The 27,109-nt window shown below is 38.2% G+C and overlaps 1 protein-coding gene across 2 annotated transcripts in view; it reads left to right on the top strand.

Moving 5' to 3' along the window:
- castor2 (cytosolic arginine sensor for mTORC1 subunit 2) overlaps positions 1 to 26,988 on the top strand; it is a 31,572-nt gene extending 4,584 nt beyond the window's left edge. Inside the window, exons 2-10 of one of the 2 annotated variants that reach the window (XR_013816338.1) lie at positions 6,990 to 7,060; positions 10,479 to 10,672; positions 16,580 to 16,712; positions 20,596 to 20,719; positions 21,092 to 21,202; positions 22,830 to 22,912; positions 24,941 to 25,035; positions 25,122 to 26,425; positions 26,552 to 26,988. Coding sequence is in view for 1 of the 2 variants with exons in the window: in XM_079814830.1 (XP_079670956.1) it covers positions 6,990 to 7,060; positions 10,479 to 10,672; positions 16,580 to 16,712; positions 20,596 to 20,719; positions 21,092 to 21,202; positions 22,830 to 22,912; positions 24,941 to 25,035; positions 25,122 to 25,187 (877 nt within the window). In the remaining variant the exon portion in view is untranslated. Of the gene's footprint in view, positions 1 to 6,989; positions 7,061 to 10,478; positions 10,673 to 16,579; positions 16,713 to 20,595; positions 20,720 to 21,091; positions 21,203 to 22,829; positions 22,913 to 24,940; positions 25,036 to 25,121 lie in introns of both variants that reach the window. The other variant, XM_079814830.1, reaches the window with a different exon arrangement.
- The last annotated feature ends 121 nt before the right edge of the window (positions 26,989 to 27,109 follow it).

Here is a 27,109-nt window from a genome sequence, read left to right as displayed (position 1 = left end):
ATCTTTCTCTGTTAACTCTGTCAGCTTTGACATCAGTAGTGAACAGCCAATCACACGCTGTGGATCAGTGAAACTGAGATTCACTTCTCGCGAGAGAAGCAGCACAATTCACTTCCCTCTTCTGCAGAATATTACATGATTGAAAAATATAAGAATTTAAACAAATGTACACAGCAAGAAGAAAAGAGCTGTCTACAAAAGAGGGTAACTTAAAGAAAAATCTTACTACGTCAGTGCAAGTAAAGAGTTAGTTTAGTTTATATAGAGAGAGAATTTTAAGCTCACATGTAGTCATTTTTATAGCTTTATTTATTGATTTTAAAGCTTATTTGTATATAGGCTATTTATAGGAATTTTAACTAAGTGCCTATTAATGATTGATTAACTTAAATGATACATTTATAATTGATTAAGGGTGTAATGATTACATAAATGATATCTAAATCATTCAAAATTATTATTATAAATAAGAATTGTTAAAAGCCAGACACTTTTAAAAACCATTTGCTAAGTAGTGACCTTTAATTTGGAGTAGAAAACCGGGGGAGGGGGAGTGACTATTGCATCAGAGATGTGACCCTTTGCTCACAGCTGATTGGTCCAATTTTGGTTTGAGATCACTTACCTGGAAAATAACCTGCCCCAGAGCAGGTTAGTCCATGGAGCGTAAGTTACTATGAGATGAACAACACTGCTAAAGCCAAACCACTTTAACGGTACCTAAAACCCAGGATTGGCCCAAAGTAAGCTTAAAGGAACACTCTACTTTTTTTTCAAAAAATTCTTTTTCCAACTCCCCTTGAGTTAAACAGTTGAGTTTTACTGTTTTCAAATCCATTCAGCCGATCTTCGGGTCTGGCTGGTAGCACTTTTAGCATAGCTTAGCATAGATCATTGAATCTGATTAGACCGTTAGCATCTTGCTAAAAATAGTGACCAAAGAGTATTTTTCCTATTTAAAACTTGACTCTTCTGTAGTTACATCGTGTACTAAGACCGACGGAAAATGAAAAGTTGCGAATGTTTTTTAGGCCGATATGGCTAGGAACTATACTCTAATTCCTGCGTAATAATCAAGGAACTTTGCTGCCGTAAGCGCAATGATATTACACAGCTCCTGAAAATAGGCTAACTTCAGTAAACATAACCAACGTGACAACCACAGAGGGGACTATTTTCAGGCGCTGTGTAATATCATTGTACATATTGCTGCCCTTTCCAATTAATATAAGAATGTGCAGTAATCTCAGACAACTTAATCCAGATATTATAATAAAATCTGCAAATTCGTTTGAAGAATTAGCCAGAGATCAGTTATCACGATCAGAAGATCTGGCATCTGTCAAGTTATCTTCGCGAAGTGTGAAGAACGGACCCCTGTGAGAAAAAGTAATGCAAAACATTGCTTTCCTTTAAAAATTCTATTTTTATTGCGATATTGTAAAGCATTACTTTTAAAAGTAACTTCACCAATACTGGTTATGACCCAGTAGAGCATTTCCTAGTGCTTGAAATAATAAAGCAATTCAAGCAATACTTCATTAATACCATATACTAAGACTACATATAGAATCTACACTTCAGAGACCTCTCGGTACTATTACGCTATGCTGTGTCATTTCACCTCTAGACTAAAGGGGTTTTTAAATGAGTCAGTGAAGTGACAAGGCACCAGAAATGTCCAACAGCTTGCAAAATCCTTGAAAAAAGTCACCCTGCACCACTTTAGCAGTATCAGATAAGATGCTGCTTTCCAGAGTCAACAAGTTGCCTTCCTTCCCCCTAGAGGCAAAATGATACACTATGTGGGTGGACAGGCTCATAAATAAGGACTCCTCATACCTGGTATCTGGAGCCGTTTGGGGTGTACAAGCAGCTTTACGAGCCAGCTGCGGTTACATGGCATTAGTGCAGCAATGTATAACTGGTTATGCTTGCACATGCACATGCAGCAGAGTTATATTTTTCCTATTTTGTCATCTTTGGGAAATAAATTATACTGTGTAAGCAGGACTGTTGCCAGAACACAGAAAACCATATATTAAAACCAAACACCAGAATACTAGATAATCCAGCCAACAACTATACCAAAAAAAACCCATTTGCATTATACACTTCATAAACATCGAGTCACAAAAGATCTTCAATTCTACCAACAACACTAATAATAAAAGCAATACATGCATGGCAATAAAAAATATGTATGTCTGTTGCATATTAAAGTGTACTCACCAGACTATCCACTCTTAAAGATGAATCTTTAAACCACTTTTTTATGTCTATGGTGTTGGTGCACGTCATCACGGCCAAAATTACATTAAGATTACATGCAATGCTGCGCAGCTGCTCAAAGGAATCACGTATGACATAAATCTGCAATACTGTATACTTACTGTATGTCATATGATTTATATCTGTCATGCTTCACCCAAACTGCATATTGTAATTTTAATAAACAGAGCTACTAACACAATATAAATATTGAAAGGTTCTGCTGGAGACTTGCCATTGTCTGTTGTATTTGAATAATTAATGAGGTCTATGCAAGTTTTGGTTGCTGTTTTGGGGAACTTGGCATTAGTGTAAATTATTCTTTGATTAGAGCTTTTATGTATTGTTTATCTACAGGCATGCTAAACATGGTTCTGTGTGTGATTTGGCCAATGTTTAGCGTTCGTTTTGGGTTAATAGTTCTTGCGACAGATATTTGGCTATAATCGTTCTAAAAATACAAAAGTAACAGTGCCATTCAGTAGCGATCACTATAGATCCGCAGTCTTTACTCTTGAGGACTGAACAGGTTCTGCTCGATCATCTTCACTAAAATGTTCTGGGTCTGATTCGGGCTCAGATTAGTATGGTTTTATTGACGCCATTGTTTCTAATACTGACCAAAGCACAGTCTACCCGGTTAAGGTAAGGGCCGTGACGTTTCCGACAAACGTGCACTGCGGTTAGCGAATCACAACACACTGGGCCAGCTAACCAATCTGAGCCCATTGCGTATTTTTGAAGGACTGGCTTCATACAACCCGGAAAGCATCAGACCGTTTTACAAGGAGGGACAGAACAGTGTAAAATAAAGGTCAAATATATGAAAAATAATGATTTTTTTTTTTTTTAAACGAAGCATGAACACATGTTACAGTGCACCCCACAAACACAATCAAGCCTTCGAAAGAATGTGTTTTACCACCCCTTTAATAGTCATTTGTAAATATAATTATATATATAATATAATTATATCTAATTATATATATATTATATGTGTTAAATATGAATTTTCTGATTCATATTTCTTAAGATAATGTTATTTAAAGTTACTGTTGTAGAGATTACTGTTCCTGTGAGCTAAATAAATTCTGCTGAATCAATCATGCCAGTGTTGCTAAGTCTGCAGTTTTCCCACAGAACTGGGCTACTTTTAAAGACATAGTTCACCCAAAAATATCGCTCTTGCCCTCATGTCGTTCCAAATGTGGATATATGTGAATAAAAGCTTAAATCCAATCTGTTCATCATATAAAGCAATCGAGTCTCTTCAGAAAATTTGGACTAAACCGCTCCATTCATGGATTACTTTTACAATATCTTTGAGCTTTTTTTAAGCATCAAAGTGGTTGTTGTGTAGACTGTCAATGAAGGGACCGAAAGCCCTCAGATTTAATCAAAAAGATCTTCATTTGTGTTCCTAAAATGAACGAAAGTCTTACAGGTTTGGGACAACATGACTGTGAGAAAATAATGACCCTTTAAGTTGTTGTTGTGGGTTGATTCCTCCCTGGATGTACAAATTCAGTAGAGATTGGAGAATTTGGCCCCCAAACAGAAATCCGAATTGGGCTATTTTTGATTGTTGCGCAGACCCGGAAACCCATGTTTAATGGAATTCTAGAATGGCCAAATCCACAGAAACAACGTTTTTTTGTTTTTTTCGTAAGGAAAGCTATTACTTCATGGTTCCACCACATGACATTTTAGAATCAATATTTAAGCTTTTCTTGAAAATGGTGTTAAGTAGGGGTGCAACGGTACACAAAACTGATGCTTTGGTACGTACCTCGGTTTTGACGTCACGGTTCGGTACGAGTTCGGTACAGCAGTTTTACAAAATTGCTTTTTATTTATTTTTATTAAACAGTGGTTTACTGAAGAAAAAAAGTCTGTCCTTAAATGAATTAAATTATAACTAAAAGTTTATTGAAGATATTGCTGTAAACTATATAGGGAGCCCTTACTTGCAAATTAATATTAAAGGTTAACAACAGAGCCCAAACTATTAGCCTAAATTCCGTTGCTATTTATTTTTAGGTATAATAATCAACACTCAAATAACATAGTACGCAAACATGTAAACTTCACATAAGGCAGTTTTTGCATTAACTTCTAAATCTAATTATTCCGCCGTTGAAACACCGATTTTACACCGAGCGATTACACCACATATGATACGTGACAGTAAGTTGTAATGTAGCCTCAACATACCTTCAGATGTTCATTCATGTTTATTCTTTAGGGAAGAGATGATCGATCGCGTCCACGACCGGCCGCTTGAACTGATGCGCCTATACAGTGATCAGTCACGCCACATTAAAGAAATGTGTCAAAATGGCATTTATCGTTTGAATTTCGTGATAAAATGGACTGAATACTTAATATGTTCATGTGGGAACTAGAATTGAAGTGTGTTCCGCGCTTCAAACAAGCCGACTGTTAAAGATTGCATTCACACACGTGCACCGAACCGAAAGCCCTGTACCGAAACGGTTCGGTACGAATATGTGTACCGTTACACCCCTAGTGTTAAGGTTTGATGTGCTACAATGTTAAGACTGTCTAAAGAATCAATTTGACTAGCTAGCAGTTAACCAAGGGCTAATCAGTCTTAGTTTTCCAATTCAACTTGGATAGATCTACCTTTTTTTGTAACTGACTTTAAAAAGTAGTCTTGAAGAAAAAAATGAGATGATTAACGTTTATGACTAGTCTAATCCGTTTATGCATCCAGCCACTGGTACATAGATATGTGATAATTTTTACTTGTTCTAAAAAAAAAAGTATTAGCAAATCTCTCTACAAACTATGTATGCCATGCTATGTTTCCATCCAAAGTAGCAATTTTAACCAAAATTGGAATATCGCATAAAACATTTGTGAATAAAGCACTGTTTCCATTCATTGAATCGAAGAGAACAAAATTGTCACTTCCTAATAAACTGGTGCTAAATATCACTAAGAAAAGTAGGAGAAGCCACTATATATTATATATTTAATAAATGACTTGCGCCTTAGGGTGCACAGATGAAATGCAATAGACGTTTTATCTTGCTTTTGGAGGCGGATCTCTGCTGTTTGGGAATGCAGTCGCGTAAGACAGTTCTGGGAGGTAATTATAACCACTTTGATGACCGATTTTGCTCCGGCATTTCAGAAGGACCCAAACAGCATTTCAGATGCTGTGCTTCGAGATCAGTCTGTGCAGTTATGCCGTCACTTCGTAAAGTCACAGGGTGTTTTTCTATGTGCATAGAGGAATTTATACTGTAAATGTATTTCCATCGTAGTTAATGCGCATGTTTTCTTATCGGATAAAAAAAGTATCTGACTCAAATAGACATGTGCCGGTATACGTTAATATGATATATCACGATAATGAACATGCACGATATTGTTATCGTGGCCACTTCAAAATACCGTGAATAATTATTTATTACGAATTATTCCGATTTTAGAATGCATTTTAAGAATACTTTACCTATCAACCGTTTAAAATGAACAACACGTCAAAGAGGAACGCGCACTGATGTAAACAAACCCAACGTGCATGAGCAGCACATGGCGGAAACACATTCACTCTCTGACAGCAGATGGCGCTGACGGAACAGCAGAAATGCAGCCGTTTCCCCGGTAATCCTCATAAACAAAGCAGACTCGCGCGGCCATTCAGATTTCCGTATTCGCTACAGTGCTCATCACATCTGCAAATACTTAATGTTACCTATTGTTCTTTATAATTGTTTTGCACTTTTAATCTGTTTTAAATATTTGTTTACTTTATACATTTTTGTGTATTGCTTTATTGTATTTAAATGTTCGGTTTGTTATAAGAAAGTTATTAAACCTGTTATTGTATGACAACAACTTTTTTGCAACTTATTTCAATACCGTGATAATACCGTATACCGTGATAAAAGCTTCAGCAATTAATCGCAACATGAAAATTTGATACCGTCACATGCCTAGACTCAAACGAGCGTGCACATTTTTATGCACGTTTTTAGAATGTATGCGCATCTTGCCGTTTCCATCCAGCAGCTTTTATTGTGATATCCCAAAATGCGCATACAAAAATGTGTATGGAAACATATCTATTCGTGTCCTTTAAAAAACTCTTTTGAGGCTTTTTGTCAGTTAATTATTCATAACATTTGCAAAAATTCCCTTTTAAAACCCTTTTTGAAAAGATGTTTACACTCATATGTTTTCAAGGTAAAACATATTACTCTTTACTTCATGGTTACACCACACAACATTTAAGAATCATTCAATTGAAAATGTCCATTAAAGTTTTATAAAAGTTTGATGAAACCAAAATGAATGCATTGAACTTGGAGCAGTGTGGTTTTTTTCGGTGTTCCTAAGCTGTTCTTGGTGGTTTCCAAGTTGTTTGCTACTAGCCAAAGTCACTATGATGTTCTGGTCCTTTGATATGAGTGTTGCTTATCTCGTTCTTTTGCTTGATTAAAAAGCTTCCAAAAGTCACCTCTCCTTAACAAGCTTCTGTCATTCATGTCCATTGTGTGCCAAAGTTTATTACTTCAAATCCCTACGCCTGAGCAATAGACTTGGAAAGTGTGCATGTGTTCTCTGATTTATGTGAGACTGTTGGAGTAAATTGATGTTTATAAAAGCTTCCCAGGAATATGTTATTAACTCTGCTGCTTCTTGGTTCGTAATTACCATCTCTTTCTCTGTTTGCTTCTCTACAGATGTAAGTTCTTTAGTTTAACGGAAACTCCGGAGGATTACACCATCATCGTGGATGAAGATGGCTTTAAAGGTAGGTCTTGTGGTTACTCTTTTACTAAGAGTGCACTGGGTTTAGTGCAGCGAGGCAAGCTTAAGTCATGTAAAGTATCCCAGATTCTCTATAATTCTTTGTAGCTTGACTCCCTGCCAATGTTTGACCACGTATTGCTCCATCAGTGGTTCCCCCACCATCCACCCCCCCAACACACACATTTCCATTATGGGTTACTAGGGGTTAAGATGTCAGTGGCTTTGATTTTGTGGTTGATCGAGTGAATCCATGTCATTAAACACTGGTTACTAAGGTGAAACCCATTTGCTGCCATGGATACCAGAAGCTCTATGTTGCGAAACAACAGGTACAGGTATTTTAAAATCCCCGGAAATTTGTGTACTTGTTGGCAGCTTTTCCATCCATATTTTATCTAGAGAACAATAAATCTGATGCATGAATGTGGCAGAACACTTTTCGTCCCGATCTTCCCCCATATTTCGCGTGTTGTCAATTTAAGAAAATCAATTAAGTTTGTGGCTATTAGTCAGTGTTTGTTAGCTGTGAGTCCATTTTACATCGACAAAATTCACTTTTTCACTTTTCCCCGCCAGAATATTTTCTTGTATGAATATCTGAATATGTAATATATCAAAAGAAAGAACAGACCATCTGCTTTTAAACAAAGCATTCTTTTTTTTTTTATCAACACTTGAATGTGGGTAAGTTTCCTAATGCTGCGTTCACACCAAACGCGAATAGGGTGTCAAAATCGCATCTACCGTGTCTAGTTGGGCGCTTGAACATTTTGAATCCATTCGCGCGTCCAATCAGAATAGACAAGCTCCAGGAGCTGTGCCTGGATGACAAATCGCTCTCACTCCTGTATGTATATTTTTTTAGGCTACAATAAACGAAATATGTCATAAAACACCACTCTGCCTCTTTTCATTTTCATTAAAAAAAAAAAAAAATTTAAACATTAATAGCCACACAAATGTGGTTCAGGCAATGCACTACCTACATTATCTTCACTGCATGTATAATTAAATATCCTAAAAAATAAAGTTATGAAACTTCTTTTTGCCCTAAGTCAAAAACCATTTGGCAGACAATAAATTAGATTCATGACACCAAAGATCGCCCGTTAGATCTACACAAGACAAATTCTATCTCATGTTTAACCACTACAGAGACATCCGAGCCAGCGGCAGACGTCAGAAGGACTGGCCGAGGAAAGACTGCTCTCGCCGGGGTTAATGAGCGCTGAGCGCCCGGTGATCGCCAGGATCTCACAACTCCAAAAATGCAAGATAATTTTTTTTAAATAGGCGCTCTATTTATAAATAAACCAGAGATTTGAGCTTTAAACTACTACTTTCTCACCTGAAAAAGTTTTAAAACAAAATTTTGTATTTTTAAATTATGTGGGGTTTCTCCATAGACTGTAAAAAAAAAAAGAAGGACGTTGTGTCTTTTACGTCACCCATAGGATTCTGAAGAGCAGTTTTGAAGCGTAAAATAGGGACGAGCTGGTCGGTGCCATCTTGGCAGCGCGTCATCACAACCGGGTAACAGAAAATGGGCAAAGAGGCGGGACGTGGGTGGAGCTGAGGTGACGCGATGACTAACAGACAGCAGAAAAATGGCTATCCACCTGTCACTCAAAGTGGCCACGGCCTTAATTATGCAGAACTTTAAGGCTTTATATAATGTAAACGAATAAGTTATAGAAAAAATTCACCCCCCTCACAGTTGTCATGAAGGGCAAAATTAGCTGTATAGACCAAAACCACAATTTGTTCCAGGCTGTAAACATGTTTTTTTCTGCTGTAAAGTTGGGCATTTTAACATGGGGCTCAATTAGATTCTGCTCCCTTCTGGAGCCTGTCCCTAGCGGCCAGTCAATGAATTGCAGTTTGAGTCACTTCTGTATTGGGTTCAAGAGAAACGACGGGAGGTTGCCGCTTAGGTTTCTCATCACGTCACTTTACCATGTGACAGCAGCAAGCAGGCAGCCTCCTGATTGGTTAACGTGACGCGAATTGACGCAATAAGCAAGATGGTGGATTCGCGTCATTTGCGCAAACTGGACACGCGAATGAGGCGGAATCGCGTCCATCGCACTGCAGGACCTCCAGACGTGCGTCAACGCGTCTTTACATTGACTTAACATTCAACATTGACTTAACATTTAAATCACTTGCTCCAGACAGATCACTCGTGTTTGGTGTGAACGCAGCATTAAAAACAAAGCAACATTTTGAACAAAAAGCTGAGAAAATCTAAGACTACGTCCGGATCGGATTCAGAACGATGATCAAAAGATGGTGCACTGCGATTACTAATGAATGGGAGACATGTGCAATACCCAATATGGTGAATAAGCCCCGCCTTCTAAATGAAAGGGTCAATCGTTGATTAGTAAAGTCATAGCGTCACTGCAGCTGCCGTCAGAAGCTCCGGTTGCTATAGAACGGCAGTGTTCTGAGACAAACATTTATGCGCGTTAGCTTTGTCCAGGCTTAAAAATTCAGGGTTTTTTTTTTGTCATGATTCAAGAATTTAGAAACCAAATTTATCAGATATTTGTTGTCAGATTTCATTGAATTCATTGATTTCATGAAATTTAATCGTAAGCTTAGCGAACAGTTTTTGAGAATTTGAAAGAGATGGGAGCTGCACTTGCATGCCTGAGAGGCATTTCAAAGATGGCCGCCGAGTGAAATGACTTGTCTTGAAGGGGCTTTGTCAAAACACAGATGCAGTAGATCGAGTCCATCAAAGCTCGCATAGTCCTATAGCTCGCCCTTGGTCGACATTTCATTCAGTAACATTAGGCAGTTTTTATGCGGTTTAATGTTTGATATTTTTACAGGTTTCAGAAGATGCGTAATAGCGCCCTCTTATGTATAACAGTGAAAACATGGATTGCCAGAAATGAGAGTAAAAGGGACGTCTTTCTCTTCCAATTTAATTTGTATTTATTTGTATAGCGCTTTTCACAATACATATTTCAAAGCAGCTTTACAGAAAATGCATATTTTTTCATATTGCATATTTTTAACAGAACAAAAATATTGATAACTCCTGTTGCACTACACCGGTTTCTGTACATTCAGAAAGTCCCTCCCACTAAAACCACCTCCAACAGATAGCAAATCATGTCAAGGGCAGAGATGCAACTGAAGCCTATTTGTTGTTATACAAAAGGGATAAGCTTTTCGATATGCACCACCCCAACTTCCTGTTTCAATAGCAAATACATCAACACAGGAAAAAGAGCTGTGTCATGATTTCATTAGGTCTTGAAAGACTTCATTCCTCACATAGTACCTTAAGATAGATTGAGCAAAGATTGATATTCAGAAGGTTACATTCATTGCTCACATGCCACTCTTTTTTTCTTTCTGTTTGTTTTCTTTTTGACACACTTTTCTGTTTTTGTCTGTTTCAGAGCTGCCGGAATCTGAGTATCTCAGTGTGGCCGATGCGACGTGGTTAGCTCTTAATGTGGTGTCCGGGGGCGGGAGCGCCACCAGCTCTCAACCAATTGGAGTAACGAAAATCGCAAAATCAGTCATCGCCCCATTGGCAGACCATAATATCTCCGTATTTATGCTTTCAACCTACCAAACAGATTTTATATTGGTAAGTGTCATAGATGCTTAGGCTATAGAGAGCAAGATATTAACTCTTAAAGGGATAGTTCACCCAATAATGAAAAATTTGGCATTAATTACTCACCCTCGTGTAGTTTTAAACCTGTAAGACTTTTGTTCATCTTCGGAGCACAAATTAAGATCTTTTTGATTAAATCTGAGCTTTCTGTCCCTCCGTTGACAGCTACACAACTACCACTGTGATGCTTCAAAGTTCATAAACATATTGTAAAACGAATCCATATGATTGGAGCGGTTTAGTCCCAGTTGATCGCTTTGTATGATGAACAGATTGAATATAGGCTTTTATTCACATATTAAACATTGATCAGCGAACATAAACAGAAGCTCAGAATGTGTATGAAAGTGTCGCCAAACTCCAAAATTTTGACAGGTGTTGTATGTCACAATGCATACACCCACTGCCTCATGCCAGAAAACATACACTACTGTTCAAAAGTTTGGGGTCAGTTAGATTTTTTTTTTAAAGGGGTCATGAATTGGCTTTTTTTTTTTTTAAATGTATACTGTTGTCTGAGGTGAACTAATGACGTTTGCATGGTTTTTACATTCAAAAACATCATAATGAATACGTTTTCATTAGGGCTATTTTCTGCCCTGGTTTTGAGCCTCTCTCCTGGAAGGCTCGGTTTTTAAACACATAGCACCGGGACGTTGGGCTTTGCGAGCCCTGGCCCATACATGTTCTAGTCTGATCCCGAATCGCAGAACGATGAACCAACAACACCTCAAATAAAGGATTCTCCAGCCTGTCACAGCGTGCTAAGTTATGTTCAGTTAGACATGTACACATAATAAATGTGATCAAACGATCTGTAACAATACAATACTATCACTAGGGATGCAACAATACAGTTAGTCCACGGTTCAATACATACCTCGGTTTTTAACCACGGTTTTCGGTTCGGTTCGGTTCTGATGGCTTGTCACATCAGTTTTTTGCTATTCTATTCTTAAGCGACAGGAACAGCAAGAGGTTAAGGAGAAAAAAAGACTATTTTTTAATTGCAATACTCTTTCTTTATTTTACTTAAAAGAATTGAAAAACCTTACTTAAACTTAAAACTTTACTTAAAAAAACCCTTGTACACATTCCTAGTGTATTGTATAATGTATAATATATATATATATATATATATGATTTGCACTGGCAGCTCAGAGCTGTACAGCAGCATTTAAGTATGAAATTGAATGAATAAATGTAAAAATAAAACACTACATAGACTTCACTATAAAATATACACTGATTCTTATTAAAGCTACTGTATTAAAGTTTTTCAGTCAAGAGCAGTGAGTAATTTTCTCTTTGTCTTTTGTTGTTGTATTAACATTAAATGGATAGTTCACTCAAAAATGAGAAATGAATACAGGTTTGGAACAATATTAGAGTGAGTAAATAATGACATTATTTTATAGGTGAACTGTCCCTTTAAGGACCGCGTGTTCACTAGGCTGCCTGCTGTCAATTTAAGACCTTCGTGCATCTGATATACAGACACATGCCGATTTTACTTTCACTTTAGACATAACCGACTGTGTTTATGTTAACCTTGTGTGTATTTGACAGTATTAGCGCAGTAAGACGACTTAGTCCAGTAATCGCGTGTTTGACAAGCGTTTAGTGCGCGTGCTCGGAAAAGCGCATGTTAAAACAGTGCATATGCACGCGGATGAACCGGCAAGGCTTTAAAACACATGCAAATAAGGAACTTTCGTGATTGTGAATAACTCTAGTGTTCCGTGAGTATAACTCTACCACTAACATGTGATGTGAATGAATGTCGCGTTGTTCAGTATATTGGGATGGAGGCAAATTATAGAATTTGTAGAAAAATACTTCATTAAATGCAAAACCGAAAAACCGCAATTCACAGGCGCGTATTGAACCGTGAAGGCCGTACCGAACGGTTCAATATTATATTGAGAATTGTGGCATCCCTAACTATCACATATAAAAAACATATTTTTTACTCACATAAGTCTGTTGCTTCATTCATGCCAATCCAGTCTCTTGTTTACAAATGAATCCGTGGTCATATGAAGGAACAAACGCGCAATGTCTTCCCCACCTGAGCTGGAATCATAACATTAGAATCCGAAGGAAGCTTATGCAGCGACTGTGTTCTTCCACAACTTCGGCATGTTTATTGCTCAGAAGCGTGATCCGTTTAGCTCTACGAAGGCCCATGTTATTTATGTTACATTTCTTGAGTCGGTGGGCGGGGCTACAAAATCATACGTACTTCTTCTTCTGTTGAGGCGGTGTTTCACCAAACTCTGACGTCACAGCCTGGCACATTCTGAGATCGAGCGTTTGCTGGGCCTGATGTCAAGAAAAGCTTTTCTTTGACTAACAAACAGGATATTCTTATATCACGAATCATGATGAACTTTTAGGTTGAATGAAAAGTTGATTTCTCAATTCATGACCCCTTTAAAGAAATTGGTACTCTTAAGGATGCATTAATTGATGGTAAGTGACCATAAAACATTTATAATGATTTCCATTTCTAATGTGCTGTTCTTTTGAACTTTCTATTCATCAAATAAATCTGAAAAAATATCACAGTTTCTACAAAAGTATTAAGCAACACAAGTGTTTTCAACATTGATAATAATAATTTAAAAAAAAGTTCCTTAAGCACCACATCAACATGTTAGAATGACTTCTGAAGGATCATGTGACTGAAGACTGGGGTAATAATGCTGGAAATTCAGCTTTTCATTACAGAAATAAATCATATTTAACAATGTATTCAAATAGAAAACCGTTATTTTAGACTGTAATAATATTTCATAATATTTATGTTTTTACTGTAGTTTTGTTCAACTCAATGCAGCCTTGATGAGCATAAGTCGTCTTCCAAAAATGTACAAAATCTTGCAGAGCCCAAACTTTTGAACTGTAGTTAGATCCAGCGCGTCAGCAGCAATGTTTCCATCCAGTGTTGCGAATTTTACTTTGAATGAACAAAATTGGAATATCGCAAAAACATTTGCGAATAAAGCACCATGTGTTCAAGAGAAGAAAATCGTCACTTCCTAGGAAATTGGCACATAATATCTAATAAAAATGGAAGTTGCTGCAATAGGGGAAACCACTGTGCCTTTTTTCCTACATCATAAATGACTTGTGCTTCAGAGCATGCAGACAAACGCAATAAATTCTGTCATGTTATCTTGCGTTCGGACGCAATCATGCGAGACGCTGATGGGAGGTTTTTATACCAAATCATTCTGATGACAGACTTTGGCTCAAGCATTTGAGAATAACAAACAATATTTGAGTTGCTGTGCAATGTCCAGTTATCCAATCACATCCACTGTTGAGGCAAAGTCAGTTTTTTGTTGCACATCGAGGGATTTATTCGGTAAATGTGTTTCCATCATAGTTTATTTGTCTTATCAGATAAAAAAAAATGTATCCGCCTCGATAAAAACATAAATGCATTATTATAAGAAAAAGAGCTGCAGTATATGACAAACATGACCCAGTCTATTATGAGTCAGATTATATAAAAACAAGCACAGTGATCTGTTGTCTGAATACTTCAGAATACCACTGTAGTCATCTCATCAGCGGTTTAACAGATTCACGGCTTCCCCATTTCAGGGCACAAGTTCAAACTGTTGCTTGTCATTTCATATAAGGACATGGCATAAGATGACATTTATGTCTGGTTATTGCTATTGGATGATCGAACTTTTCACATAAACTGCACATACAGTAAATGCTAAGCTAGTAGTCATCACTTCTCCTTTCCTGAAACCAACCCATCGACCATGACCACAGTTAGTTACTGTCATCTCAGCACATTTCCATTGCGTGTGTGTTTGTGAACACATGCCCAGTCTATCAGTGGAGGCACAGTCAATAAAGCCTGTTTATGAAAATAACAAGAAATGTGGGAGCGATGGTAATCTGAGGGTAGTTATGTAAAGAGGATAAAGCCTGTGGATCAGCAGCCGCTTGCTGGAATTTACCGGAAAGTTCACGTTCCACACCAGCTGCTCGCAGCCAGAGGAATAATCACAGAGCTTTATAGAAAGAGAGGAGATGACCTGCCTGTGTGCCGGGCCACTGGAGAGGCCATTTCCTTCTCATCCTCTTCCCTGGCCTTCGCTCTTACTCAACTTTAAGAGCAATTCAGAAAGACCCGTCTGTATCTGGCCTAGAGCACACCGGTGTCTCCTTTATTTGGATGACTTAAAAATAGTGAAAGAGAATATTGTCTTCCAGGTGATTTGTTGATGGATTTAAAAATCCCATCCCTGGGAAGGACTCACTGCTGTGTAAGGCTGAGCTTAATAGCCTAAAATGTACCAGATATTATATTTCAGCCTCTTGATGATGATTTTTAAAGCTAAAATGTACCAGATATTATATTTCAGCCTCTTGATGATGATTTTTAAAGCTTTATTATTAATTAATTACTCAACCTCATGTCGTTCCAAACCTGCAAGACTTTCGTTCATCTTCGGAACACAAATGAAGATCTTTTTAATGAAATCTGAGAGCTTTCTGTCCCTCCATTGACAGCTACACAACTACCACTTTCAAGCCCCGGAAAGTTAGTAAAGACATCAATAAAGTAATCCATGTGACTCCAGTGGTTTAAACTCAATTTTATGAAGCAATGCGAGTGCTTTGTTTGCGCAAAAAAAACATAATTTACCATTTTATTTCTAAAATATTAGTCTCCTACACACGTTCACAAGAGCACCATGCTTGCGTGTTGATGTGAATGCAGATGTTGCTGCATGTTAAACTACCTTTAATATTTATATATTCAGATTATTATTATTTTAAAGGCTTAACCATCATTTCAACTAAACCATTCTTGCTTAATACAAGAAATGACATACAGCAAAAATGTAGCTAAAATATTCAAAGCATATTCTTCACGAAATGAACATAATGAATTTTCATAAATGTGCACATTTCTACTAACTTTTTGAGTGATGCAAACTAATCGTCAAATCAGAGTTTTTAATCAATTCACTTCAAACAGGCAATTCTAACACTGTTTTTGCTACCGAAATTTACAACATAAACCTAATAGGCGAATTTAAAATGTTAAAGCCACGTTAAAATAATTGCAATATTTGTGATTTTTAGCTAGCAAAATTGAATTGTGTGTCTATATTTTTCCCAGCACTACTTGTGTCAGTGTAAAACGCTTGCTGTTGTTTGACTACATTTCATTTTCTAGCTTTTATAAGCTCGTAAAATAGACCAAGGACACCATATATCCATAGATAGTTACTCTTGAAATGCTGTGCGCTGCTCATTTAGTGCAGCCGTCAGGGCTTCACTAGAACACTGAATTTAGGCTTAATTGGTTGCTTAAAACATCCTTATGTATTGTTTTCACTGTAATGTATTCTGGGTTTGGTAGTGGGGTTTGAAATGCAAATGAATGCTCATTTGTGATGCGTTTAAGTCAGCTGGTTTTGGTTACTGAAGGAAATGGCAGAAGCAGCGTCTAATATAAGGGTTTTTTACTTGTATATGTTTGTGTTTCGCTGAGCTGTGTTGAACCTTCATGCTATTTTCATTCATTTAAATATCTGAATGTCTCTGGTGTAAATGCAAACAGTATGTTTGATAAGGTTTGTGCCACTGTCAGTTCCCTACTGTAGAAGTAGAGATAAATAATAAACTTGCTTGGTATTTGTCACCTGTACTTTAGATACCGCAGTACATCATGAGTGTGTATTATCTAACAGGGTTTGGCTCTGACCACAAACATTCTGTAATGGTTTACGTTTAATTATTCCCTCCTTGAACACCTGAGCTCATTTAACCTGGTTCCTCACTTATAGTATTTGTATTAAATAACAACTAAATACTGATGTGTGATTCTGTCCATAGGTTCGAGAGCGGGATCTGCCCATGGTCATGCACACGCTGTCTTCAGAATTCACTCTGCTGAGGGTTGTCAACGGAGAAACTGTTGCAGCCAACACTACCGGGGTCACCAATGGTTTTGTCAAGCCTAAACTAGGTAACCATTTGTCATTAGTCTGAGGGTGTGTCGACACAAGGCATCGCAAGTAATGCTTCCTAGATTTAAAGAGCACCTATTATGGCATTTAAAATGTTCCAAATATTGTTTTAGAAGTCCCCAACAACAGTTTTGCATGCATGCAATGACAAAAAAGACTTTAGTTTTCTTATAATATGCATTTATTTTTACCTGTTTTGACAGCGATTCTCAAATGATTCCTTTAGTGATTCACTTTTCAAAACCCCGCCTTTACGTGACGCTAATCTGCGCTGATTGGTCCGATGACCCAGTCAGTTGTGATTGGTATAGTCTGTGCAGATATTTTCAGAAACGGAACGCCCATCAAAGTCTTATAGTGACAGTAATTTGTTAATATGTGTCAGGAGTTATGAATATGAAAACCGCGTCGGTACCGTTTGATTGTAATATGAGCCTCAGCTGATCTCATTCATAAAAAATGAGATTCTATTCTCCTCATGAAGACTCGCAACAAATCAACATCCCTCAGGGCTTTTGATAGATTCTCATATGTGTGTGTCAAATTTCTAAACAGAGGAGTATTTTTTTATTCAATACTTCCTCAAAATCCGCAGATAGCCTAATCATTGAGCGATTGAGTCTCTTATGTGTTGTTTTCAATTCATACTGGCAGCCGGAGGGCGCTCTGTGCACATGTAGTCCATATATGGTACAGACAGACGAAGAAGATACCATGTGCCATAATAAAAGTCCATAATAAAAGCTTCCTGAGATCGCGAAACAAGCAAATGGAGACATTTGAAGATTAATAAACACACGATCGCGATGATGTATGGTTTGTCTTCAAGCCACTTAGTCTTCAAATGCTCATCCTTGGGCAGATGAAAAAAGTTTGCTTTTGAGGTGCACTTCAGAACACAGCGTCTCGTCGCCATGATGTTTTCTAGTTTTCACTGGTGTCTTGGAGCGCAATAAGTATCGTATTCAAATAACTTGACAAGTTGACGTCATCTAGTCAGAGAAAAAGCTTCGGTCTTCTAACGATTCTTAAAAATGACTCGGAGTCGACTCTTACTTTTGAAAGAAAATAACTATATACACGGTGCACTGTCATATTTCAAACTTTGCAGGATGTTTTTGTTCACTTAGATCTATGTTACACACCACATGAAAGGTAAATTTCAAAATTCCATGATAGGTGCTCTTTAAAGTTCCCCTATTACGCTTTTTCTGATATTAGCTTTCATATAGTGTGCAATACAGCTGTTTGTGAATGTAAAAGGTCTGCAAAGTTTCAAAGATCCAGAGTTGATGTTCAGATATAGTAGTGGCCATTTTGTTTCCAACACACGCTGTAAGTGGGTGGACCCGTCACAGACTAGGCCGTCTGACTAATCAGAGCAGAGTAGGCTCTCAGAAAGAAGGGATTTCGAGAGACCGAATCCTTGATGGAACCATTTGAGACACTGTGAGAAAAGCGAGATGCTGCAATGTGTATTATGAGAAAATGTGTGTTTTTGACCTTGGATGCATGTAAATGTATTGTAGGAGACCTTCATTCCAAAATTAGGAGCCTTTAAAATGCCATAATAGGGGCGCTTTAAAGAGACCCAAAAATTAAAATCCTGTCACCATATACTCATGTCATTTCAAAACGTGACACTTTTTCTTGTATGAAACCCAAAAGATATTTTTTAGAAATTTCTCAGGTTTTTGGGTTTTGTTGTCAGTGGTCACCAAAACTGTTTGGTTACCAACATTATTCAAAATAGCTTCTTTCTTTTTGGGTGAACTGTTCCTTTTAAGCCAGTTAATTGAGTTATCACACATTTATGTACCATATTTGGACTTAGGGTGCTTTCACACCTGAGCGTTTGTTTCAGAGCCGGTGTGTTTTCTCCCTTGATTCGGTTCGTTTAGGCTTATGTGAACACGGCAATCGCACACTGATCCGCACCAAAACAAAGGTGGTCTCGGCCTGATTGCAAATGAACTCCTCTTGAGGCGTGAAAGTAATCCAACCCAACGGACCTACCAAATGGTATTCGAATTCATAACGAGAAATATGCTATATAAAAAGCAGCCATCTTGCACATAGACTTGGTCGGCATTACTGGGAACGCCCACAAAAACGTCATATTCGCCATATGCCGTGGGGGGAAAACAAGCCATTAGAATGAATGCACGTAGACCTTGTTAGACGCTTTATCTTTACTCTTTGTAATGATTGCGATTTATTTTTGCTTGGTGCTGTCCCGAAAAGTTGCCATGTGGCGTTCTGTACCTCTAGGAAGTTATCTGAAGTTTTAGAGTAAAGCTAAAGCGTCTAACAAGGTCTTTGTGCATTTGTGAACGTTCCCAGTAATGCCAACCAAGTCTATTAGTTTTCACAGTTGAAAACCAAAAGAGCACCTCTTCATCTTAAAATGTTGTGTAATTGCGCTTCTCAGATTGTAGTATATAATTTAACAGCAGGAATGACGGCTACATTCGTATAGTGTTTGCATGCATCTCGACAGTTACAAATAAAACCACAATATGCTCATGGAGCGAACTTGTTAATCATTTTGATGGATGACACAGAGGAAACTGACCAATAAGAGGACAGTTGTACTCACATGTGACTTTTTGGTACGATTTGAAATGTTGCTTTGTGAAAGCAAACCGAACCAAGAAGAAAATGCTACATTGTAATAAATTAAGTCCCTGTTTCGGAACAAAACAAACAATCTATAGGTGTGAAACCGCCCTAGATTCATCGCATTCAGCAGTCAGGCCTGTGCAACAGAGAAACACCTGCTGAAAGTGTTTGTGGTGAGGTTAGGAATCAGCTTCTGCCTTTGGCGGTCATGTTTGACGTTCGGTGTTTAAAGTCAACATGAAACCAACTGAACGTATGTTCCTGATCTTATCGTGCACAATCGATTAGTGCATGTTATTGGAAAGGAAAGAACTTATTGTTTTTGTAAACAACCATCCATTTCACATGCAACTTATTACATTTTGATGGAAGTGATATTAAAGGGATAGTTCACTCAAAAATGAAAATTCTGTCATTTACTCACCCTCAACTTGTTCCAAACCTGTATGAGTTTCTTTGTTCTGCTGAACACAAAAGATATTTTGAAGAATGTTTGTAACAAAGCAGCTAGAGCAGAGGTGTCCAATCCTGATCCTGGAGGGCCACTGTCCTGCTAAGTTTAGCTCCAACCCCAATTAAACACACCTGAACCAGCTAATCAAGGTCTTATTAGGCATACTAGAATGTGTTGAGGCAAGTAAGAGCTAAACTCTGTAGGACAGTGGCCCTCCAGGACTGAGTTTGGACACCCCTGACCTAGAGCAACCATTGACTACCATAGTATTTTTTTGCCCTACTATGGTAGTCAATGGTTGCTCTGTCTGCTTGGTTACAAACATTCTTCAAAATATCTTATTTTGTGTTCAGCAGAACAAAGAAACTCATACAGGTTTGGAACAACTTGAGGGTGAGTAAATGATGACAGAATTTTCATTTGAGTGAACTATCCCTTTAAGTGGTAGACAAATATGCAAGCAATGTTTCAGGCTAAGTCAAGTCATGCAGCCTATCTTGAAAATTATGCAGAAATTTAAAGGGATCATAATATGGTCATTATTAAAATGAGCATCATATGTTAATTATTTTGAGTGTAATAGAATAATGTAAAATATATATATGTTAAAATTGATGTATCATTTTTTTCAAAACTTTTAATGTATCGGTCTAAAATGACCACAAGTGGGTTAAACAATTAATCAGACTTGCAGTTTCATCCCTTTATGAAACATCCTGACTGACACACTGGATCTGCATTATTAATGCCTGAATGTTTACACTACATTATCGTACAATAAACAACTCTCTTCTTCCTTTCCTCAGTCCCTCGGCCAATCATTCACCCTCTCTCCAGCCCCAGTAACATGTTCTGTGTTACCAGCCTTGACCCCGACACGCTGCCCTCGGTGGCCACGCTCCTCATGGACGTCATGTTCTACTCGGGCGGGTAAGAGCTCCATGCCAGGCTTCTCCTCCTGGCTCACATATGGCCATAACCGAGAGCCATCTGCCAGATCTATTAGAGAATGATGATAACACACACAGGTCGCTGTAGGGAGTGCATTACGTGACGACGGGAGAAAAGACTGGAAACAAGACGAGCAGTGTGTATTTGTACTATTTTGCTCTTCCTTATTGTGGCTGAACTTGTTTACTGCTCAGAGACGGTGGCATCAGGCCAACCCTCAGAGGGAAAGATCAGATCAGAGTTGCCTTTATCATACCCCTCCAATTTTTTTTCTATTCCATAAGTGTCAGCTGAGCCGAGCTCTAATGAAGCTTGTGTAATAACAAGAATCCCTGCTGTGCTTCATTACAGAACAAAAGAGACCGGGGGGCAGAGCGAGGATTCTGGGCACATCCGCTTTTTCTCCTTCTCCCTGATCGAGGGCTACATCTCTCTAGTTATGGATGAGCAGACGACCCGGAGGTTAGACCACAAAGCTCTGCTTCTAACACTCTATTATCAACATGAAAACACATTTGACCCCATTTACATTCTCAATACACACCCCTGGTCTTGTGCATGATTCATAAGTGCATGTTAAAGACCTTACCCAGCAACCAATAGCCGTCACCGTCTTGGTTAAATATAGACCGGATATAGTCCGGCTATGACTAAACCACTTGTAACCGAATTCTAGGTTATTTTGGCTAGATGTCTTTTTTGCCCAAAAAAAAAAAAACATATATTCCATCATGTAAGTCAACTGATTGGTTTACTTTCTATGTCATGTTCATGTTCTAGATGACTATAGTCTAATCTTGGGCTATGGTTAGACGTCTATTACATTTTCGCTGACAGACCAAATTTTGCCTTGTTTTAGCCTAGACATCAGGGTTGTGTTTGGACGGCTATTAGACGTCTTTTAAACGCAAAATTGCTTGCTGGGTAGTCAGGGTAGTGCCATATTTGATTGTTGACGGGAATGAAAATGAGGCTGTGAGGGATGGAATACAGTGCGTTCAATAGATTGTATTGTTGTTTAACAACACGCCAAATGTCCGGGGAAAAAAAAGTTATGTGATCTGAACCTTTATACAGTGCGTGCCTGTGAAGCTGTAAAGGATACACTTACAGTCTTTACAGTGTTAAGTTCAATATGACGTCTAACCTGACTAAGGTCTATTCCAAAGGAGCAAAGGTTATAAAACCGCCACCTCTGAAATGACTTCACCGTTTGGCTGACGTCACCTACTACATTTTTCTTTTCTTTTCCAACACATTCCCTCCAGCCACCTGTAACACACTTTGTATTAATCACCTACTTTTCTTGATCCATTTAATTCCCAATTCATTTAATCTTTCCTTGTTCATACAGAAATGTCACATTTTAAAGGGTTAGTTCAGCCAAAAATAAAAATCCTGTCATTAATTACTCGCCCTCATACCTGTCATTTCGAACCCATTAGACTTTCATTCATCTTCAAAACACAAGTGAAGATATTTTTTAATGAAACCTGAGAGATTTCTGCCACGCAACCAAAACTTTGACACTACTTCATAAAGACTTTGTAAAATAATAAAACCCCATATGAAACCTCATTAGTTCTTTCAGCCCAGTCATTGTTTAACACTTGAGAACAAACCTCATCGATGCTTATGCGTTGAACCATATTTGATGTGCTCAGTATGTGCATTGATCAGTGTTTATATGTGAATAAAAGCATAAATTAAAATGTTCATCATATAAAAGGGGTCGTTTCTCTTTAGTTTAGTCATTAGTTTTACTGTACCTGTGAACTTTTCAATCTCAGTTTTTAATTTCTTCATTTGTGTTTTAAAGATGAATTACACAAGGGTGAATGGATGACCGAATTATAATTGTTGGGTGAAAATGGCTTGCAAACATTGTAAATGTTGTCAAATGTATTTCTTTGTCTTTTGACTCAACTCCATCTGCAGTGGTTTCATCAGAATTATTCCAGTATTTAAATATACCACCATCTTTCAGCTTGGAGCCTGTTGAATCATGTCTTTGTGTGTGGAGTTAAAATGTAACTTGCTTCATTCATATATTTATTTCAATTTCTGATCAAATGTCTTTTCTTGTCAGGTTTCCAAACAATGTCCTCTTCACCAGCGCATCAGGAGAGCTTTGGAAAATGGTCCGCATCGGAGGACAACCCTTAGGGTTTGGTGAGTTCAGGCTAAAACTGGGTAAACGGCTTGCTGGTACTGTGACAGTGGAAATCCCTTTGACCTGAGCAATATCTAGGAACCAGAATTTGAAGGTTGTTTCTTCTGATTTGGACCATTAATCAACCATCTAGAACACCCTAGCAATGTGTCTTGCTTACACCTGGTATTAAGATGGTCGATCGGATCACAAGTAGGCGAGGGAGACGCATCCTTGTTTACACCTGATGGTTTAATCCGTCTCTTTTGTCCACCTTCAACCACTTCTGTCCCTGATTTATTTGAGGGGAGGGTAAATATATGGGATTTTTTTAAAGATCTTTAGGTAATGGACAAAATAAACTAGCGCAATTTACATATGAATGCAAAAGTAGACAACGGAAAAACATACAGAGAGCATCAGCTTTAGTTTCTGACAGCCACAAAGACCACACCAAACGCTGTGAGCGTGTGTTAGAAATCAGGAATGGTGAGAGAACATTGTGCTTGGTATGTTTTTCGTCTCCAGCCGCCAAATTTTAAATCCCGTCTGGCAAGCGCCCATAATGTTTACGCATCTTTTGTCTTTTCTGGTTGTCCGTACACATTTGACTACATGAGCTTTTACACAAGATCATCCAGTGGAATGTGTTTTCGATTACCTCTGGAAGTGGTCAAAAGTGGACAAGCCCAAAACGCTTTAGACCTTGTTTAGAGCTGTATTTAGCACCGTCTGCTTGTGACCCAATTGACCAAAATGCACATTACAGTTTTTCTCAATCGCTTTGGTACATTTCTTGAATCATCCTCGACATTTGCAAAACAGTAAGTCCATTTCTCAAAAACTATTCGTACAAATAGCAAAACACCATGGATTACCTGCAAAAGCCAGTCTCTTGCTCAAAATCCTTAGTTCATCTCTCAAAAGTAAATATCTGTGTCAATGAACATGTCAGTGCCATCAGAATGACAAGTCCTTGTGTCATTGTGTACGGATAAGACAGTCAAATTGCTTAGTCATATTGTCAATATAACTGTCCTCTGGAGGGATGTTCTGATGTAAATATGGCTAAAATTTTTATGACAATTATTGTAAATTGTAGGTTACACCTTAGTGTATGTGGGAGTTTGAATGCAAGAGACTGGACAAGATTCACATTTATGCTTTTACTGTTTGTACTGTAATTTGTTGACAGACCATGTCATTGCGATACAGAAAGGAAAAGACAGCACTGCATAGCACAAAGAGAGAAAAAAAACAGAAAAACAAAAGTAGAAATGTGAACGTCTAATGGAAATGTATAGGAATATGCTTGACATTTTATGACAACGTGTTCCACCATTTTGCATGTAAAGACTTATGCTATGAACTAATGCCTAAATGTTGTGGGGGGTGAGACTATTCAACAGAGACCCATTATAATACATTTTGATCAACATGACATAAGCAACTGATAATGTAGGAAACAGCAGAAAATTATACAAAATCATTTGCATGGATGTACACTAGCATTTGCAACTTGTTCAAAGAAATGAGAAACTGCTTTTTTGATGTGCACAAATGACACGATGTGAAGATTGAACAGGCAGCTTTGGTACATTTCTCAGATCAGAATTGAAATTCTCAAAGCGACTGAGAAAAACTGTAATACCAGGTGGGCCCATGAACACGTATGCAAATGCTTAGCCCTATCCTTGATAGTAAAAAAATCTAGCTTTCTGCACACATTTTGCTGTAACTTAAGGTGCAGTCACATTATCAAAAGTTCAGGTAAATTTTGTAGACAAAAAAGGGTCCATCGTGTAGCAATGTATGAAACACAGCTTACACACACGTCACTTTCAAAACCAAGCAGCCGTCGGTTGGTCCATGCAGCAAATTTGTATGTCCAGCTAAACCCAATGCGAAATTTCCGATCATGTGGTTTCCAATCGAAACGACTATTTCACCCGTGAAAATGTACCTCCGTAAAAAGGATCAAAAGCACAGGTTTAAACTTGAGGATGTGGTGGTTGAATTTCTAATGAAAGTGGTTTGTCTTCCATCAGATGAATGTGGCATTGTGGCTCAGATATCTGAACCGCTGGCGACCGCTGACATTCCAGCCTATTATATCAGTACCTTCAAGTTCGATCACGCTCTGGTGAGTGTCGGCATTCACATAAACGCTTTCCCATTTCCTAATATTCAGAAAGCAGTGTTTTACACCAGCCGTTTTGCTCCACGCAGGTCCCTGAGGAGAACATCCAGAGCGTGATCGGAGCCTTGAGGACCAATGAGAGCACAGGACAGTGAGACGGTTGGACAGGAGTCCCATGTCCCTGAAAACATTTAGATTTCTTATAACTCTTAAAAGTGCCAAGATCTTACCCGAGGACTGCTTCTGGGGGTGGTTATGGGAGAAGGATCTGAAGGAGAATGGATAAGTGAGGGGGGGACTCTAGTCTTGCAGTCAGTATTGAGCGACATCACTTCCTGTTCGTTTCCTGCAAAAAAGAAAACCCTAATCCCCACCTCTAGAGGGACTCTGCGATTTAGTGTGTGTGAATCCAGTATTTTTCTTCTCTTCTTTCTCCCCCCCCCCCACCCCTCTTCCTCTTATCCACTCCTCCTCATCCTCCGCACATCATATTACCATGGCAACAGGGCCTGGACTTCAGATAGTGATTCTTAAGACGTTGCAAATAACCATTATGTATTAGCGGCGGGTCCTTCTCCTAGAGGACACAGAATGTACTCCAATGAATCTCGATGTATTTTTAGTTTTTCATGCCCCCCTTTCCTGTTTTCCCTCGCAGTGCCAAGACACGGGGCATAAACAGGCTCTGCTTGTCTAAAACGTGATGTTTTTCTGGATGCAATTTGATGGTTAAGGGTAAAACATTTTTTTTTTTTTATGTTTTACAAAATGGTCCAGTCATAAGTTCAGTCTGTGAAAGAAGCTTTTCACTCTCACTAGGAAAGTTTCCGATTATGTTTGGAGGTTTTTTCTTTCCCCTCACCTCAATCCTATATTCACATTTCACTGCCAAGTGGCTGGGTTATAAATTAGTTGTTGTTGTTGTTGTTGTTGATGTTTTTGCCTTCAAAGTACAATCAATGGGTTTTCTGTCCACCCAGTCCAGTTGGCAGCGATCATGTGCAGAGATTGGAATCAAGGATTCAGGTGAGGTGAAACTTCACATGCACTTGTGTTAAGTTCACGAATCGTGCAGTTTACTGTATACCGTTTTAAAATGCTCGCTCTGAGGACGCCGTTTTTATTTCCGCCCTAAAGTCGTCGCGCGCCTGCGATCGCACAAAATGCCTCTTTAGTCTTCACCACTACTCGCAAAGCTGTCTCTTTATCCACAGAGGAAACTGTTGGGGGAAACCTGTCGTTTGTTGAATGTTAGTTAATGTCTGGTGGCGCAGACACTGGCGTTAGTTTAGGCCTTCAAGCTCCCCTTGTCTGCACTTTATTTAAGGTCTATCTTACAGATCTTACTCTTCTGATGTGAAATACCGGGGACGAGTATCTTCCCCTTGAAGGAGTCTCTTTTAGAAGGGGTCACTTGTTGCTCTTTACACTTGGGATGGGTGTCTTTTTCCACAAGCTTTTCTTCTATCAGATATGAAGCAGAAATTTGCGAAACCATACATTTATCAGTGTTAAGAAGGGGTGACCTCTTTGTTCTGACAATTAAAGACATGAAATATTTTATTCAGCTTAGTTTGTATTTAGGTTTTTTCAATCGTTACTCTCCTTTTTTTTCCCCACTGTTTGAACCATGTTTTCTTAAGCGTACAGTGGGGGTTTACACCATGCGAAACTAGACCATGTGCCAATTGCAGATTTGTTATCTAGTGTATGAAGATATTTAGTCATATCTGTGATTTACAAATGATTTCTGTGGGATGATATTTGCTGAAGCTACTTCTAACTACCCGTAAAAATGATTGATTTGGAGAATTTGATTAAACCAGCTCAGACACCAGAAAAGGTCATGAATTGCTTTTGTTTTACCTTCGTGAATTTTATTTTCTGTCTCTTGACACAAAGTGTAGGTCAGAACCTGTTCCTTTATACTTGCACATTAAAGAGGGTGACTTTCAACTATTCCCTTCTTTTCCCTCAGAATGTATACTGCTTTATAAATGGTACTATAATCTTATGTGATCTATCAATGCAGTTTGGTACAAATAAAATGTACATGATTCTGAAGGATAGAGGATTT

Source organism: Gobio gobio (genome assembly GCF_949357685.1).
Source record: "Gobio gobio genome assembly, chromosome: 4".
NCBI lineage: Eukaryota > Metazoa > Chordata > Actinopteri > Cypriniformes > Gobionidae > Gobio > Gobio gobio.
Note: the sequence above shows the minus strand (reverse complement) of the source record. Positions and strands in the feature narration are given on the sequence as shown.